This window comes from Cydia fagiglandana, chromosome 21, assembly GCF_963556715.1.
Source record: "Cydia fagiglandana chromosome 21, ilCydFagi1.1, whole genome shotgun sequence".
Classification (NCBI taxonomy): domain Eukaryota; kingdom Metazoa; phylum Arthropoda; class Insecta; order Lepidoptera; family Tortricidae; genus Cydia; species Cydia fagiglandana.
The window spans coordinates 1995004-2015093 of NC_085952.1; the positions used below are offsets into that span (position 1 = coordinate 1995004).

The 20090-nt window shown below is 36.2% G+C and overlaps 1 protein-coding gene across 1 annotated transcript; it reads left to right on the forward strand.

Moving 5' to 3' along the window:
* The first annotated feature begins 169 nt into the window (after positions 1-169).
* LOC134675050 (uncharacterized) lies at positions 170-17691 on the forward strand. The gene is made up of 17 exons (XM_063533195.1): positions 170-2482; positions 3359-3591; positions 3962-4241; positions 4860-4973; positions 10236-10413; positions 11463-11592; positions 11945-12134; positions 12690-12858; positions 13049-13122; positions 13224-13742; positions 13872-14056; positions 14173-14329; positions 14433-14546; positions 14626-15348; positions 15526-15813; positions 16200-16393; positions 16916-17691. The coding sequence occupies exons 1-17, from the start codon at positions 292-294 to the stop codon at positions 17591-17593; spliced, it is 6417 nt and encodes a 2138-aa protein (XP_063389265.1). The 5' UTR covers positions 170-291; the 3' UTR covers positions 17594-17691.
* The last annotated feature ends 2399 nt before the right edge of the window (positions 17692-20090 follow it).

The window sequence follows — 20090 nt, forward strand, 5'->3', positions numbered from 1 at the left end:
AAACTGCGATTACGTTAACATAGAAGTCATGAATTTATTTTTAATAAATTATTTCTAATCGTCAATTCCTACTATTCATTCGTTTCGTTTCACAGAGTAAAGTCATAAATTCTTGCAATCAACCTCAATGATTTCCTTGTCCTTTCCAGAGATTTTCAAATTTCGACCAAACAAAAGATTCAAGTAGGTAACCATGGAAATACATAAGCAGAAAATGTTTGTCTACGTCTAATGTATTAGTGTCAAGGTGAACTAGTAAATAATTACATTTCAAAAACCAGGTAAGTCAAAATGGAAGAACCCGGAAATTCGGGGAATTCGGTAAGTGATCCGGCTTATATAGAAAAAAAGAAAGAAGAGTTACGTATATTCTTTAAAAACGCCAATTTGCCCAAGGATGTTATTGAAAAAGCCATTGAAAACGAACTAACTAGCTTGAAAGATTTTAAAGATAGACCGTATATAGCCGCATCATACCCAGGTAAAATAAGGTCTGAATATGAAGTGATGACTGGGCAGCCTTTTACCAATGTTGAAGATCACACGAAGCCACTGACAAGCGAACAAGCTCGTATGATCATAAATGACAACCCGATTATTGCAGAAAAGGCGCGCCAAATTCAAATAGTTACCAAAACTGACAAAAATAAAGGTATGTCCGTCCCTTTAGAAGATATACATATAGCAAGTTACTCCGATATGACTGCTGAATTAGAAGGAGCCAAAGGTGATAGAGAACAAATTAATAAGATTAAATACCAAAATATGCAAGCTTTATGTCAGTCGGTAACAGACTATAAGATTAAATTAGACAAAAATGAAGATGAGAAAGTGGCTACTAAGAAGGAAGAAGTAGAATCTGATACAGAAGATAAAGAATTTGAAGCTATTGAGAATATGGTTAGTCAATTTACTGACAAGTCTTATGAAACTAGATTCCAGGAAACTAAAGATATGCTCTGCAAAATGGCAGATTATTATGACGATCCTAATGTTAAGCCGAACGAAAGAAAGCCTCTTAATTTGTTTGATCCAATTTTGAAAGAATCTTCAAGTGTCTTTGTTAAAGGAGAGTTTAGACGTACAACTATGCAAGAGGTTCAGGAAAATTTTGCCATTAATGAAGCATTGAACATTTCCAACCCAGTATCGCCTGATTTAAATGCTGTAGTTGAGAGAGCCACAGTCAAAACTTCGGAGCGCATAAAAACTGATCTAGGAAATATTTCTAACTTTACTGACAATCCAATAGACATACCTAAAACCTTTGAAACAAGACTAAAAGATACAGAAAATGCTTGCAAAAGCATTAATACGTTGTTAGACAAAAGTCCTATGTCGAAAGAATCTAATCTAGGAAAAGACAAAAGTAACGATGAAATTGAAGCTGAATTCATAACAGAAAATAAGAATGACGATAAAAGCGAGGAAAATACGGTCACAAATTCACAACGATTTGACGAAAGAATGGAGCAGACTCTACAAAATGCTCTAGAAGGTATATTACAAATAAGTAATGACGAAAATATAAACAACAATGAAATGGAATACAACGAAATGAAAAATCTAGCTCGAAACATTGTTGAAGGCGCTGAAAATCTTAGTACGCTAATCCGTGAAGATATTACAAATAAACTCAATAGTATGAATGAATTACTCAACGATGTAAACGAAGCATTAGAAAAATCTAAAAAATCAACTATTGCATATCAGAAAATAAAAGATGAAGGAGTTATAAAACAAAAACAGCTCCCAGAAACTGCAAAAGTTACTGAAGTAATTGATTTAACTAATGAATCAGACGAGGACGATGGTGATACTAAGGATGAGGCAAAAAGCTCGGTTACAGATACTGATATTAGTTCAATATTTAGCGCTATAGGGAAATTGAACTCTGAAATACAAAGTCATGAAGACAGAATTAACAAAAGTAAGGAACGATATGACATGAGAAGTAAAGAATGTAAAGATTTTATTAAAGAAATTGATGAAGTAATGAAAAAGTCAAATAGCATTCTACATCCAACGCAATCATTGAAAGACTTGAGCAAAGAACTCCAAGAAGCTAAACAAAAGAAAGATGAGCAAAAGTTTAAAGAAGAGGATAAACATAAGGAACCTAACACTACTGTAAAAGAAGATAACAAAGAAGTAGACGAAGGAACTGAAAAACGACGCAAAGAATTATGGGATACCGATCTTGAACCAAAAGGTGATTTAGCTAAAAAACTAGCTGATTTAAAACGTAAAGATATCGAGCGGAATAAGAGGATTGACAACCTTCTATACGATATAAAAGAAAAAATGAAGGATAACAAGGAAGTCCTACGAATCGCTAATAATTTACTTAGAAGGGATGGCAAAAAGGGTCCCGATGATGGCAATGATGTTGACATGAAAGCACAAGGTGACTATTCTGGAAAACATGTAATAGAAGTTGAACAAGAAGTTGTTGACCAATCAAGCATCGGTGATGTTAAATGTAAGTTTTGATTTTATATAAATTATTAAATTAGTATAGGACATAAACTTGCAGCAAACGAAAACACATCAAGCAAGCTTCTTACCTAAAGTTTAGGTAATCGATTGTCTATCTTGCTGAAAAATTTTAAAAGCATTCTTTTATACATGTATATGTTGCAGTCAAAAGTGTGAACTGGTCAAAAGAACTTTTAACCGACAAAAACAGGCAAAACTGCTTTTGACTGAGCATGTTGGTCAAAAGTCGTTTTACCTGAAAATCATACCTATTTCTGGCAGCAGTTTCGTTTTTAGGGCGTAGCAAAAAAAAATAACCCTAACCTACCTATCTCTGGGCACAGTTTCGTTTTTTGGGCGTAGCCAAAAAAAATAATCTTAACCTACCTATCTCTGCGAGTACTTTTAACTGATAGTAACAGTCACAATTACTATTAACCAATGATTTTCAGGTAAAACTACTTTTGACCAACATTTTATTTTATTTTATTTTCTTTATTGGGGAAAAAAACAGACATAGGCAGATATATAATACAAAAGAGGACATAGATTTATACATTAGTAGGTGCAACCTACATCCTGAGACAATTCCCACTATGATTTGTAAACCTAGGATATTTAAGTGGTTCTTTTGACCAGTTCACACTTTTGACTGCGACATATACATATTTCCTAGCGCCTGTCTTCGTGTACTGTGAAACGATGTAAGTAGGTATGGATAACACTAGAAACTACAGAATTATTGTTAAGTGGTATTTCACCTAAGTGCTAAGTGTTGTAGATAGACTAAACCAATTTTAAGTTGAATAGTGTAACATTGACGAATAAATACCTGTTAACGCCATTCTTTATGTGAACATTTTTTTGTTAAATATCACAGCTCCTGAAGATATCCGAGCAGAAAGGGCTAAGCTCGCGGCAGAGAAAAAGAAAGAACAAGAGGAAGAAAAGGAAAAAGAACGGAAGAGACTGATCAAAGAAAAAAGAGATAAGGAGATCGAAGAGATGAATAGAGGACCACAGATGACGAAGGAATTTATCAAGAAGCATTGCAAGGAGCACAAACTGTATTCTACTCCTTACTTGAATGACATATTGTACTTGCATTTCAAGGTAAGATCTAAAGTAAGAAAGTGATACGTGCTTTGGGGTAGTTCCAAAAAGGAGATAAAGACTAAACATCTTTAAATCCTGGAACAGGAATTCTGATAGGTATATACTATATAGTACCTTTGATATTTACCAGTTGCTTTTCGGCGAAGGAAAACATCGCGAGGGAACCAGACTAATCCCAATAAGATCAGAGAGCAGCCACTTGGTAAAAATATAACGATAACTCGATGATGAATAAGAACGGGATTTCTCATATATATGCTTAATCTCAAAGTAAATTTTCGGAATCAGAAATATCTCAAAACTCTGCCGAATATTTGAAGTCTTGAATCTGAATTTAAATGTCGGTTAATTCTTGTATTTTCTTCAGGGTTTCTCCAAGATCGAAAACCTGGAAGAATATACAGGTCTGAAATGCATTTTTCTTGAAAACAATGGAATCCAACGCATAGAAGGCCTTGATACACTCTCCGAACTTAAATGCTTGTATCTCCACTACAACATTATAAAGAAGATTGAGAATTTAACGGGATGCCCGAAGTTGGATACTTTGAATTTGGATCACAACTTTGTGCCAAAGATTGAGAATTTGGATGCAGTACCGGATCTGCATACGTTGAGTATTGCTCATAATATGCTCTCTTCTGTCAGTAAGTACCCACTATTATGATATTCACGGCTGCTTTGCATAAGTATCATCTTTACCATGCAACTTTAACTGTTTTCGTAACAACGTACTTCTCTAGCAATGAAGCAGATGAAGCTGCTTTGGAAACTAAAGATCCTAGGTTAAATTTTTAGTAAGGGTAAAAACTTTTCTTCCCAACAAGGGGTAGTAACCATAATAGGTAGGATAGGAAGTTGAATGAACTCGACATGTAGGTTTATTTAACCCTTTAACCGCCAGAGTCTGATATATAAGACATTACATATCCAGCTCATTTCGCCAGTCTGATAAATAAGATAAAGATCTGATTTGGTTTTTACAGCACATTTATAACTCCCGTAACTATGCCAACCTTACTCTGCGTGGTACAGTCACCTGCAATAATATGTTACTCATTGAAGGCCGCAAAAATATGTGACACGCTCTTATGGCTCTACAAATAAGATTGTGTCAGATATTTTTGCGGCCTTCGTTGTGTAACATATTATTGCAGGTGACTGTACAATTACTGTCGGTGGCGACACGAGCACGCTCGATCAAAAATTGCTGGCGGTTGAAAGGTTAATGATCAAGTGAATTTTATTTTGATTTTACTTTCTAGGTGACTTGGAGCAGCTTCAGTATTGCAACAATCTATCAGTCCTGGATCTCTCTTACAATCGCATTGAGGACCCCCTTATCGTGGATGTACTTGAGGCTATGAAAATTTTAAAAGGTTCTTTTGCAACTTAATATTTTCGCTTTCTTTAGCTTTAGGTACAAACAGCCGTAGCTTTAGTAGCGGCGCGCCTATCGGAGAAACGGGTACCTAAATACTTAATTTTGATTTGTGCTGTAAACTTCTCCAGTTTAAATGTAACCATCAAAAACATAAATGTAAAAAAGGAGAGCCAAGTTCAATACAAAAATTATGCTTGGCTGTGGGGTTCGCCGCAAAAAGAATGGAGATCTAAATGAGTGCCAAGTTCTATGCAAAATCCAAATATATATTTATAGGAACAAAATAACATTATAAACAAGTATTAAACTCTATTTCTTTGCTTTATTGTATACCTATAACAATTGCTGTTATTTAAAAAAAATGCGAGATCTTAAAGCAGGTTAGATTTGACTTGGCCAGTTTTCATTACATCAGTCATTTTATAAAGTTATTCAACATATATATTTTGTAATTCTGATAAAAACTGGCCAAGCCAAATCTAACCTACTTTAAGATCTCACATTTTTTTTAAATAACAGCAATTGTTATAGGTATCCAATAAAGCAAACAAACAGAGTTTAATACTTGTTTATAATGTTATTTTGTTCCTATAAATATATATTTGGATTTTGCATAGAACTTGGCACTCATTTAGATCTCCATTCTTTTTGCGGCGAACCCCACAGCCAAGCATAATTTTTGTATTGAACTTGGCTCTCCTTTTTTACATTTATGTTTTTGATGGGATATCAATACTTTTTGTAAAGAAAACTAGGCAGGTATTGCGATTTAATGTTTTTTCTTGTGTTTCCGCTGCATGTTTTTTACTTCTGTTCTTTGTATTAATTATGTGGTGCCGCGCGCCGCCAACGACACACCGTTGGCCGGTTGTTTAGGGCGTATTACAGGTTTTCTGTATGGGGACCCTCCTATTTTTTAACTTTTTTATTTTTAGTTTTTTTCCTACGCTTACATACAATAACCGAGCTGGATTCCAAATTTCATCCTTCTAGGTCATCTGGAAGTAGGTTAGGTTTAGGTACTTATATGTCAGTCACAATAAAAAATGGTTTTTTTGTATGGGGTTTATGTATACTATTTTATAACTTTTTTTTATTTTTAGATTTTTTCCTACGTTTTCACACAATAACTGAGCTGGATTCCAAATTTCATCCTTCTAGGTCATCTGGAAGTAGGTTAGGTTTAGGTACTATAAGCACAAAACAGATAGATACAGAAGTCAATCACGTGTATGTAACTTCACTTTTCATACCTACGCTCGGCGGTCGCTCTAGGGTTGTTAACTATATAGCTTATGCACAAAAACTATCGTGGTAGTGGCTCTCGTATCTAGTTGTTTGATTTATTGTTGAGGATGGAACGGAAAGAATGGAAATATAAATTAATAATAACTAAAATATTTTTTTTAATGTCGTTGTTAAACTGGTAGTTTAAAAAACGATAATTCACCGTTTAATATTGAATTTAAACAACCATCTACTGAACAGTTATAATAACTTTTTTTTGTTTCTCCAATTTTGCACAAAAATGTTCACAGCCGCGTGTCTCAAGCGGGTGGCACTCGCGCTCGCAGTGGTCCCAACCGGTCCGAGATATCGTGTCCGTGAGCAGTGTCTATGTGTGCGTTGATCGAGCGCACTTTGTATGTAGATTGATTTCTGTACCTATCTGTTTTGTGCTATAAGTCTGTCAGTCAGTCTTAAAATTTACGACTTTTTGACCTTCATATCTTTATAACCATTTGAGCTAGCTTCATGAAATTTGGGCTTCTAGATGTCCTTATGGATATAATTATACACACGTAGTTTTATGTGTTTACGTTAAAGATGTTTTGAGTTATAGAAGGGTCAAAAGTGGCACCAAGTGGTTCGTGTAATATTACACTTGGCGCTGGCTAGCCAGTTCCTTTGCTTGAACTTGGCTTGACACGCTGCCGCGTGTCTAGATAATAATAACTAACCAGTTGTGTTCTTCAGTCTATTTTTTAACACTCCTGATGATGATGATCATCATCATCGTTACTTAAGAGCTTTGCTCTTGTCGACCGACATTTCTCCAATAATTTCTTTCTTGTACCAGTCTTTTAATTTGATGATGATATGAAGCCAACATTTGGCATGATAATTGATAAGGTTTGGTAGCTTAGCTTTATATATATCTCTAACGTTACATAAAACAGATTTCTGTGGGTTAGTAAGGTACTGTACATCCCGAGAAAGTAAGGGCCAGTTGCACCGACCACACTTGACAGACTGATCAACGTCACCCGGCACGCCCCGGCGCTTTACTATGAAACTTTCCATACATAAAAAGGCCATGCCAGGATTAGCTAAGTGAATCTGCCCCCAGCGAGTTTTGACTTGTAATTTTTATAGATGGTGTGGCTCCACATTAGTCATTATTGTGCCAAATTTGAGCACCCTAAACTTTATAGTTTCTATATAAAAAAAAAAACGAAAAATCATTTTCCATCCATAACTTTTTTTCTAGTGAACCGATTTTGGTATAATTTACATATGTTGTACATTAAGTCAAGATAATTATATGACATAATAATATTCTCATTGTGTCATAGCAAACAATAAAAAAAAAGCTGAATAAACTTTTTTTTTATTTTTTTTTATTACTTACAGGTTAGAGACCACTCTAGTTTTTTCGCCAATAGTACACCCACTAATAACCTACAACATATATTTTTTTCAAAATTTTATTTTAGGGAGAACATAGAGATATCTTTACATAAATCACTTTACATACATTTCCTAGACTCGCCTCAATATAACATGTGTGAAACCTCTTTAGAGAAACGTGCAGATTACATACCTACATAATACTGGCCACTTACATTTCGATACGTTAAATTAAAAAAAAAGTTTAAAAGTAAAAAATATAAAAAACAAAGTGTTCTTATAAACTGAATAAAATGTCATATACTAAGAAAAAGTGACCAAGGCCTCCAGTGCCCCAGGCTGGAATCGAACCAGCGTCCTCTGCTATCGCGGCAGGTGCCTGAACCACTCGGCCACCGGGCCGCAGCGGCATTAGTCAAATTTTTCCAAGTATATGCACTTCTTACTGAAGGCTTGTGGCGCCCCCTGGCCAGAGTAGCAGAGGACGCTGGTTCGATTCCAGCCTGGGGCACTGGAGGCCTTGGTCACTTTTTCTTAGTATATGACATTTTATTCAGTTTATAATTTATATAGTAGTGTTTCTACTTGATACAAACAAATAAAAATATTTTCTGAAAATAATTTAATTTGTTCAAATACTTTGTAGTATGCAAAGTGTTCTTTTCGCAGCGGAATATTTAATTTTACTCCTTTCGATTGTAATACGCTCCGAAATCGCAACAATACAATATGAGTTTTTTAACAAAAAAAAGGTCTGCAATAGCACGGGTTTTTGGTAAAAATGTTAAATCTCTGTATTGTCTCGCCATGAAGACAATTTTTCAGCGTTTAGACGAGCAGTGCCAGTTTTTTAATAATACGCTTACATATTTTGAACAGGTATGAGTTTAAAAGGCATCTTGAGTAGTCATAAAGTAGATTAGTTGTCAGTAGATCCTATTAATAATTGTGTTTTTTTATTTAGATTGAAAATATGCGATACACCATATACCGCCTAAGACTCCCACGTTTCATGTGTGTGGGTATGTTTTTGGAGGAATTGCCGGACGACACCATTTCTCTGAAGGAGGAGGGCATGATGGCCACAGGCCATTGTGAAAATTGTCGTCTACAACACTGGTCTCCCGACGGAGTGATTAAATCGAAACAAGGGATTTATATTGTCCGAATTGCGGAAATAAACTTTTCTGCCGTAATGATAGTACTAGTAACCACCAAAACGACACGACACCTCGTTATTGTTATTAAAAGTTAATAAATATTTTTAAACATATTTCTACGTTTTTATACCAGACTACGAATGAAAGGAGAGTAATATTATCTTGCTTTGGCACAGCCCAAACCGCTGGACGGTTTGTAACATTGAGTGCCGTTGAATTTGTCAGAATTGTGATAGTGACATGGGCTATATTCATTTTTGAAAATGGCCGTGTCCGACATAGTATGTTTTTAGATTTATCATGTTTTTATTAACCCATATAATTATGCCCAGAACTAGTTATCGAGATGATCATTATAATGAATAGGTGTCGTCCGGCAATTCCTCCAAAAACATACCCACACACATGAAACGTGGGAGTCTTAGGCGGTATATGGTGTATAGCATATTTTCAATCTAAATAAAAAAACACAATTATGAATAGGATCTACTGACAACTAATCTACTTTATGACTACTCAAGATGCCTTTTAAACTCATACCTGTTCAAAATATGTAAGCGTATTATTAAAAAACTGGCACTGCTCGTCTAAACGCTGAAAAATTGTCTTCATGGCGAGACAATACAGAGACTTAACATTTTTTCCAAAAACCCGTGCTATTGCAGACCTTTTTTTTGTTAAAAAACTCATATTGTATTGTTGCGTTTTCGTAGCGTATTACAATCGAAAAGAGTAAAATTAAATATTCCGCTGCGAAAAGAACACTTTGTTTTTTATATTTTTTACTTTTAAACTTTTTTTTTAATTTAACGTATCGAAATGTAAGTGGCCAGTATTATGTAGGTATGTAACCTGCACGTTTCTCTAAAGAGGTTTCACACATGTTATATTGAGGCGAGTCTAGGAAATGTATGTAAAGTGATTTATGTAAAGATATCTCTATGTTCTCCCTAAAATAAAATTTTGAAAAAAATATATGTTGTAGGTTATTAGTGGGTGTACTATTGGCGAAAAAACTAGAGTGGTCTCTAACCTGTAAGTAATAAAAAAAATAAAAAAAAAGTTTATTCAGCTTTTTTTTTATTGTTTGCTATGACACAATGAGAATACTATTATGTCATATAATTATCTTGACTTAATGTACAACATATGTAAATTATACCAAAATCGGTTCACTAGAAAAAAAGTTATGGATGGAAAATGATTTTTCGTTTTTTTTTTTTTATATAGAAACTATAAAGTTTAGGGTGCTCAAATTTGGCACAATAATGACTAATGTGGAGCCACACCATCTATAAAAATTACAAGTCAAAACTCGCTGGGGGCAGATTCACTTAGCTTATCCTGGCATGGCCTTTAGCGAACTCTTTAGTTTGGTGCAACCGACCCTAAGTCTTTCTGTGGAATGCCCTCATAATAAGACTCACCGTCAATTTCACTCAAACCTCAAAAATTACCGTCTCCAGTTTTGGTGTTGACCGGCAATCCAGTAATCCGCGCCATTCCCGCCTACCGCAAGACGTTAACCCTGCGCCTGAAGGAGCTATTGAATCTGGACAACAGACCTGTGTTCCCTCGCGACCGAGCATGTGCCGAGGCTTGGCAGCGCGGAGGGATTGACGAGGAGGTTGCTGAGAGGAAACGGTATAATTCAGTTCAGAGCGGCTACCGCGAAAACAGAAATTCGCAAATTGCGGGGATCTTTCTCTTTTACTCCAATGAAGTAATTAGAGTGACAGAGAAAAATCCCCGCAATTTGTGAACTACGATTTTCGCGGTTATAGCTCAGATCTAGAACTGCGGAAGTGGACTTGGAGTGAGTTGAGCTTTGGTGAAAACTGCAAATCCTGGAGAGAATAATAGCTTAAATAATAAATAGTCTGTTCAACCGTTCTCGTCACTAAAAGGAGCAAAAAATAAAATTCACCCCTTGATTCCTACATTTTTAGGGTTCCGTACCCAAAGGGTAAACGGGACCCTATTACTAAGACTTCGCTGTCCGTCCGTCCGTCCGTCCGTCCGTCCGTCCGTCCGTCCGTCTGTCTGTCACCAGGCTGTATCTCACGAACCGTGATAGCTAGACAGTTGAAATTTTCACAGATGATGTATTTCTGTTGCCGCTATAACAACAAATACTAAAAACAGAATAAAATAAAGATTTAAATGGGGCTCCCATACAACAAACGTGATTTTTGACCAAAGTTAAGCAACGTCGGGCTGGGTCAGTACTTGGATGGGTGACCGTTTTTTTTTGCATTTTTTTTTCGTTTTTTTTTTCATTATGGTACGGAACCCTTCGTGCGCGAGTCCGACTCGCACTTGCCCGGTTTTTTAATTTATTCTCTTTTTGTGACCAATCAGTGGCCAGAGTATACTCGTATAGTTGCATCCTCTCGGTCTAAGGCCCCCACTCCCAAGTTTAACCCCTTATCATGCTAAGGAATATATATTTCCCACATATGGCACTTCAAACTTGTGTTTTATTCTCGATGAGTAAGACTGACATTAATTGATTTTCATTTTTGAACTGTCAGCCTGGTAAAGTCAGCAGCAGAAGTTGCTAAGCGGGCGAGGTGTTCATAATTACCTTGACGCGCTCTTATTCTCTTAACAATAAAGTGGCGTCTAGATTATTTTGAACACCTCGCCCGCTTAGCAACTATTGCTGCTGACTGTACTTGATTTTCTTACAGTTGGATAGCAAAAGAACACGAGAAGACCATGCAAAGCGTTCGTTATCTAATACGCATGCGCGACGAGAAGAGAGCAGAACGTGACAAGAAAGAAAAAGAAGAGAGAGAAAGGTTGGGGCTGCCTCCCAAAGTAAGACTTTTTTGTTATTTAGAACATTCGGAATTGGGATCGTGTAGTTGGCGTAAAGCCGATGGAATATTTTAAAAATGGAATAATTTACAAGTGAAAATAAATCTAGAAATTCTCACATTTGGCATTGGGAACAAATTGGAAAATTTTAAACCAAAATTACCTATTTCTCGTGAATTTTTCCTAATATTACCTATTTCTTGTGAATTTTTCCGAGAAAGTTTTCCTGTACTTAGTCCTTAACTTGGACATCTGTTTAATAGTGCCTAATTATTATTCAAACATCGAATGAATCTTGTAAGTAAAATTGACGGTTCAATTTTTTAAACATTATTTTTAATTTATTTATCAGGAAGAAGAATCTCCTGACGAGTCACAACCGAAAGTGCAAGAACTGGAATCTTCACCTAAAGAAGAGAAATCTGGTCCAATTGAAGTAAAATCCAAAGGCGTAGCAGACGGCATGCTTTCTGGATCAGAAGCTGATGATTCTACGAGTGAAGATAGTGAAGATAGCGGGGACGAGGGGAAAAAGGATGATGGTAACTTTTCCAAGTTATGCCAATTTAGTAGATTTTTCCAATAAATTCATACTGGCTAATGTCTGAACCTTTTAACCGCCGTAAACTGATATCTAATACATAGGTACAATGTCCAGCTCATTTCGCCACTGTCTGACAAATAAAAACTTATTAACTTCCTACAGGCGACGACACAAGCACGGTCGATTAAAATTCTAAGCGGATAAAATGTTAAAAAAGGCTTAAAGAACGTTTATTATAACAGGATTGTGGGTCATATTTGTTTAACCCCTTACCAGGCTAAGGGATGTATATTTCCCACATGCGGCACTTCAATTTTGAACACTTCGCCCCCAATACTACTTATACCTACTACCGACAGTACCTATAATATTTTAAACCGGCAGTACCAAAAAAATTAAACACTCGAAGGGTAGGATGACACCTGTCTTTTCAATCTTTTCAATAGAATTTTGCGAGATTTGGCGCTTTTAGGTTATAAATTATATGGAAATGACAATTGTCATCCTACCCTTCGTGTTTGAAAAGTATAATAACATTAGTTCCACGGTGTAGGTGCAGTGACCACCGACATCCAATGGTCTCCGTTCATGCGAGGGAACCGTTACATCCAGGAGGTGAAAGAGGAGCCCCCGAAACCACCAGTGTCTGAGCAACATCTCGACGACTACTGGTATGGGTACAGGGGAGACTTGAAGACGCAGATGCAGAATCCAGAGGCTGGGTGAGTATTGTAAATATGATTTTACCCTTTAGCAGGCTAAGGGATATATATTTCTCACATACGGCACTTCAAACATGTGTTCTATTTTATTTTGTGGTCTACAAACAAAAGAATAGCGAATTTATGGACCCTTGATGCCATTTATACCTACTCGCACTTACACACCTATATTTTCTAATATTCTTTGCAGGAGTTTTGTAAATGACTTCAAAAGTATTAACAACTTGCTTTTCGGGCAACAACCTAAAAAGCCTCAAAAACCAGGTATCACTGCAGTTTTACCTTTATCTCAACCTGACATCTTAAAAAAGTGTTTAGGTACAGTACCACACACTAAAATTACGTTTTTTTTAAAAATATTTCAGCAACCAATAACCAAGTTAAAATAGAAGAAGTTATTGAGATAGACAAAAAAGAAGATATTAAAGCTGAGAAAAAACCGTTAATTGAAATTATTGAACCTCCAGAAACGGTTGTTAAACAAGAGACAGACAAATCGGAAGAATGCACCAGATTATCTGGTATTGTAGAAGAAGATAATCTAGTTATAGATCATGATAAAAAGATTGTTAAAGAAAAGGTTCCGTCTTTTGAAGTTAAAACAGAGACAACGGATGATAGTAGCGCTAATAAGAAACCATTTAAAAAGATTTTGATAACAGAAATCAAGTCCAATAATAAATCTGAGATAAAACATGAAGTAATAGAAAGTGACACCGTTAAAAATAACGATGGAAATAAATCAGATGATAATAAAACCGAAACTAAAACTAATGGTAAGGGTGATGATAATCAAAAACAGGAAGAAAATATACCAGAAGGAGTTACAAAGAAAGCAACAAGTGAAAATCCGGTTCAAAGTTTTGAAGAAAGAAGACAAAGAGGTAAGTTATTCTGTGATCATATTTTTTTTAAATTAAATATCAGTTGAGTAGAGGAAGCAGATGAAACAATAAACGTTAAACATTAAACGTAAATTACGTTTAGACGTTATTGTTTTTTTTGTACTGCAGCTGCCGCAGGTGAAGGAGTCTCCCTAATGAATTACATGCAAAGTGTAAACTCCAATAACCCTGAAGACGATGATGAGGATTTGAAGCCCAGTGCTGAAGACCTGGAGATATTTGCCGAGCTGGATCGAGATATGGCGGAACGAGAAGCAAGAATAGCACGCGGTGAACCAGCCGTGGATCCTATGGTAACAATATATTGTGCTCCAAATCATTTAGTATTCTAAAACTTAATTCTTATTTTTAAATTTAACGGCAAAGCGTTTCATTTATCTACTTATCCTCAATATGTTTCATCCTATAGAAATTGTATCTCAAGACTCCCATGGATGACTTCTACAAGTCAGAGGATCTAGTTCCAGCTCACAAAGTTACCAAGAAGGCCGAATACACGACGTACAGATACGACAACGCTTATGACAGAGTCGCTCTGAGCCAGCTTACTGGTGGAGAAAAACCTGGTGAGAAAAAAAAACTTCCATCATATGAGGGGAGGCGAAAAACTGAGGTAGGTAGATTATTTCACTTAAATTTTGGTACTAAAAATATTGATCTGGTTTGCAGACGAGTCGAAGATAAAACTTACTTACATTCCTGGAGCCGTTCGAGTCCAATACATGGATCACCGTCCCCTCGAACTCGAATATGAGATCGGAGAGGAAAAGATCGAGTCTGGACGTATGTATGGGTTCGTTATTAATACTTTAACGTTGAAAAAAAAAAAATGGTAACTCTATTTAAATTTATTACATTACAGCATCATCTTGTGATACTGATTCAATACATATTCTGAGTGACAAGGACAGCGTTACTACGGAAGACGAAGATAAACCGGAAGTTACAAAACCAAAAGAAACTAAAACGGGTAAAGCCAAAACGGCAAATGCAACTAGGAAGAGTAACGTTGATCGGCCAATTAGAGGAAGAATTAGTATTACACCTAGAGAAGATAAAAGTAAAAATGATGAAAAGATCAGTTCACGCAAATCTATTTGCGTTGTTGAAAAAGACAAAACCACTAAAGTGAATATATCTAGACGACAGTCTATTGCAGCTGTAAATGTCAGTAAACCTACTGATGCTAAGAAAGTAATTAAAAAAGAACCATTAAAGAAAGTTGAACCCGTTAAGAAGGAGTCCGAGAAAGCAAAAATAATAAAAGAGAAACCTACAAGAATAAGGCCAGAAAATATAGGTAAAAACTTAACTAAGCCTGTGAAGAAGACACAATTGCCGATAAAAGAAGCGAACTCCCTTCAAACACAGACACTGAAGACTATCAATGAAAAAATAAAGAGCGTTGAGATAGAGGACAAGAGAAATAAAGTCAGCACTTCTGAGGTGCAAACAGTTAAATCTGAGACACAAGAAGAAGCAACTACAGAACATGAAGTTGTGACTGATTCAGGGGAGAATAAGTCATTAGAAGCTACAGTTGTGCCAATTAAACAAGTGCAGACGAATATCATAAAATTACAAGGTAAATTATTACAAAGTAGTAAAACTTACTGAAGCCAAAAAATATTGAAGTTGTAGTTTTTATGTCGTTTTTCGAGAATTTTATGAACGAGCTTAAGGCTTATTCGTAGTAGTTATTTCGGTCACTATTAAGGGTTAAGCGTCAGTAAATATAAATAACTCTTATTTATTTCCACAGGTGATACCACTGTTACCGATGATATTTGTCATGTACATGACATCGACTCATCTAAAGATAAATCTGAAGTAGAATCTACTGTAATACACGATAATAATGAAGATACATCTGAAACTCCCGACATCCATCCAATGAGAAACACATTAGAATTATACGATACTCCAGATCAAGAGCCTGTACCAACTGCTTCTACTTCGTATGACAGCATGATGTTTGATCGAGACGAAGCCAAAAAATCAATCATTGACACCATTAACTCTTATGAAGATGACCGATTTCCTTCTCAAGGTCAGTTTTATAAAATTTAACTCTAACCGCTTGATCGTTATAAGCTATTATATAAGGACATTTGAGTGCAGAACTCTTTTCTTTTTACCTCTCCTCTGTTGGGGTGTGGGGCTCAAATCTTAAACTTCCACTGATTTCGGTCCTGGGCAGTTAGAGTAACCTCTTCCCACCCTTTCCTCAATACACCTAACTCTTGCTGTACGGAACAGCGTCAAGTGAATTTAGGGCGACCATGTTTCCATTTGCCAGACATTATTCCAGGTCAAAGCCACTTTGAATAGGTAGCTGTCAAGTTTCCTGAGGATATGCCTAATCCAATGCCACTTCCACGTCTGAATCTTCTTATGTATGGGTGCTTGTTAAAGATTATGTGTTTACATTACCAGGTATAAACTCGGACGTATCCGAAAACGCTCGAATCGAGCAGTCAGTAGCGACAGAGATCCTGGACAGGACGCTGCACTACGAAGAACGAGAGATGTACCGCCAGTACGACGCGCTGACTTGTCACGCCGGCAAGATTGATAATCAGACCAATGTTCTGTTGGAACATATGACGGAAGAGATGCAAGATCATTCAGTGAGTTATTTTCTTACTTTTTTGTAATAATTCTCAGTGTTTAACTCATCTGCATCTTCAAATGTTGTTTGAAGCCTTTAATTTCTTTTGCAAATTTTTACACACATTTCACCTCTTTGCCATTTGCTTGCTGTGTTACCTTTGCTTGCATGAAATGATATTCTTTCAGTCAATATTTACTCGGCGTTCTACTTCTGCTGGGTGTGTGACATTGACATTACTATTCATTACCATTATTGCAGCAATCCACCAGACGATATAGATTTGGTTCATTTATGACTGTAACAGCATGCCTTCATACCTGTAGTTGTAGCCTTCTTCTTCTACCTAGCGTTATCCCGGCCCTTGCCAGGGTCCGCTTTCTTACTTGCCTTTCTCCACTTTGCGCGATCCTGGACTTCGTACCTATATTGTGTGTTTCTATCCTCAGTTAAAAAAATGATTGCTAAGAGTTTCTTGTCTGCTTAGAATTACTCATATAAAATTGCGTGACATCGTTGTAGTTCATTCTGTGTTTTCCAGCTTCCTGTAATATCCCAAATCCTAACTGCTCACATAGACGTAGCAGAGCAAGCCTGGCGTGCTGGCAACTTTGTCCCTTCCTACATCCAAGCCGCCCCCTCCGACGACGAAAACGATAACGACGATAACGATACGACACTTCTACCAAGCGACACCTCTTTAGACCTTGAAGAGACTATCACTGATGGAAATATTGCTATGAACGTGGCTCTAGATGCAATTAGAGAATGTGATGACTCTGGGATTGCGGAGTTCAATGATTCTAATTTGGAATATAAGTCTTTTAATGATGATGAACTTAATGCCAGTCATAATGCTGAAGTCAATGATGGTAAAGGAGATGCTCAAGCGGAAACTAGTAATATTGAGAAAGAAGATAACGCCAGTGACGCAAATACAGATAAAGGTCAAATACAAAACACAAGTGCGGTTTGTAGTGATAATCAGGATACCAATGTTAAAGATGCGAGATCTATTTGTGATGAACAGGATAACCAAGATAATACAAGACAGGATGGTAGAGAAACGGATGTAACTAGTTATTTGTCAGGGGAAGATGAACTATTTGAAGACTGTATAGATCAAACTGTCATTGAGGATGATTTTAAGAGAGTCGAAGAGACGATGACATTGGAAATGAAGATAGCTTTGGGAATTGATAAGGCTTTAGAGAAGTAATATCTACATTCAAAAGCTCAAATAGAGACGCATAGAATTCATAATAATGCTCTTTTTAGTGTATGTACTTTATTTGTCTATGGCTCGCATAGACTAGGAATCCTCTATAGACCGAGTTTAGAGCAATTATTTCATGCAACCGATGATGCTAAAAATGCGGGGGTGCGCGGGACGAGGTGAGCGAAGTCCCATACCGTAATTGGTCCGTTCAAAGACACGGACGTCACACAAAGACACTTTTGACTCGAACATGGAGTAAAATTACCGTATGCGTGGCAGAGGAGGTAGCGCGACTATGCTCAGTCTGGAGGATGTTTTGTCTGTGCCTACCTGATTATATCACACTTGTTACTGCAGTATTAGAGTACAAGCGACAATAATCGTATTTTACACTTGCACTTATTCTCTAGTCAATTTAACCCTTTGACTGCTATATGTAATTTCCGAAAATGCCTCGCAGACGATATTTATAAAAGTTTGACAGGGTACGTTAAAGAACTTATTCAAAGGGTTAAGATTCTCTTAATTTAAAATTTCTTTTCTTTTTTCTTTATATTTACGTCAAAATGTAGTGATTATATGTAGTTACTTGAAGTTATTTATTTTTGTTATACGTTTGTTGGTACTTTTAGTTCAATGCCTAAATAAATTATATTTCGGTATTAAATATTTTGTCTGATTCTTTGCTACAACCCAGAAATCTAATTAGAACTTAACCCAAAAGTATCAAGATTGGAATGTATTAGCTGCTAAGGGATATATATTTCCCACATACGGCACTTCAAACATGTGTTCTATTTTCGATGCGAAAGACTGACATACGATTGTCATTTTTGAACTGTCAGGCTGGTAAAGGGTTAAGCCTTTAACCATTTACCAGGCTAAGTGATATATATTTCCCACATACGGCACGTCAAACATGTGTTCTATTTTCGATCAGTAAGACTGACAGTCGATTGTCATTTTTTAACTGTCAGGCTGGTAACCCTTTAGATAATATATATCCCTCGGACTGGTAAAGGCTTAATTATTTTTAGTAATAAAACACAACATTATAAAACTACAATATATATTTCGTTAATCGTTAAAATAGTTATTGCACCTATCTATAGTAATACCCAATACTTAACATATAATATAAAAATAATTCTCAACGTTATTTCGACTATTTTCAATTCAACAGGATATAAAAACTCATCATAGTCTTAAACCACTAACACAGACTAGAGATGGGCTAAATATTCGGCCAACTTCATATTTGGCCCATCTCTTATGGCTCCTCTACACGATGGGCCAGCGCCGGCCACTCCAAGGGACGCAGCCATGCGGTAGAATGAGAGAGCAATATCACTTGCTCCCTCTAACGCATAAATGCGTCCCTTGGAGTGGCCGGCGTTGGCCCATCGTGTAGAGGAGCCATTACACAGACCGACCAAACATTGCATTATTTATACAGGAGGTCAAACTTCTTTCACAATTTTTTAAGAATAATTTTCTTACTTGCAATTTATAAAATGACATAAATAACATCATTCAAACAAACTCAAAGTATCTTTCAAAATATACCCCTTTATCTGTGACACACAAACCTTTATAAAATGAATAACAACATGCACTTAAACTTGTCAACGTTTTTAGGCCACCCTGTAATTAATTTAAAATAAAGGTGACTTCGGAGTCGTCATAATTATATTTACTTCCTTTAATAGCTTTAATGTACAAACATTTAAAAAGTGCTGTTTCATGTAATTAACATGCATAAAGTATACCTACCTATTCGCATTAAAATTGCATCTTCTTTTTGTCATTGTCCCGGTTTTCGCCACGGCTAACGGGAGCCTGGGGTCCGCTTGGCAACTAATCCCAAGAATTGGCGTGGACACTAGTTTTTATGAAAGTGGAAGCGACTGCCATCACTCACTCACTCACTCGCTCACTCACTCACCCTTACTGACTCTGTCACTTTCTAGCCCAGACGGGAAATTAGCCTTATAAAATATTAAATGATATATCATAGTATACTTATCGTACATAAGTACCGAAAAAAATATTGTTACGAGCCAGGGTTTGAACCCTCAACCCCCAGACTAAAAGTTGACTTACATTAACCCTTTATACGACTAAGGGATAAGGGAATAGTAATTATTTAACCCTTTACCAGACTGACATTTCAAAAATGACAATCCAATGTCAGTGTTACCCAACCCTTAGTTTATATATTTCCCACATACGGCACTTCAAACATGTGTTCTATTTTCCATGAGTAAGACTGACATTCGATTGTCATTTTTGAAATGTCAGCCTGGTAAAGGGTTAAATAATTACTATTATTGTTCACGTCTCCAATGTCACCCTGTATAATGCTTCGTGTACCTTATTTGATACAACGAAAAAAATCACGCTCGGGTTAACTTTATAAAATGACAAATTGATTATTGCTAAAATTATTGCGAGAAAGGTCTCGTTTAGATAGACACATGCGAGTTTCATTGCTTTC

Excerpts from the sequence above, each read along its gene's own strand:
- LOC134675050 (XM_063533195.1), top strand. The coding sequence starts at position 292 with ATGGAAGAACCCGGAAATTCGGGGAATTCGGTAAGTGATCCGGCTTAT. Across the intron at positions 11,593-11,944 it reads GGTTGGGGCTGCCTCCCAAA|GAAGAAGAATCTCCTGACGA; the intron begins GTAAGACTTTTT and ends TTTATTTATCAG. Across the intron at positions 14,330-14,432 it reads TACTGGTGGAGAAAAACCTG|ACGAGTCGAAGATAAAACTT; the intron begins GTGAGAAAAAAA and ends TCTGGTTTGCAG.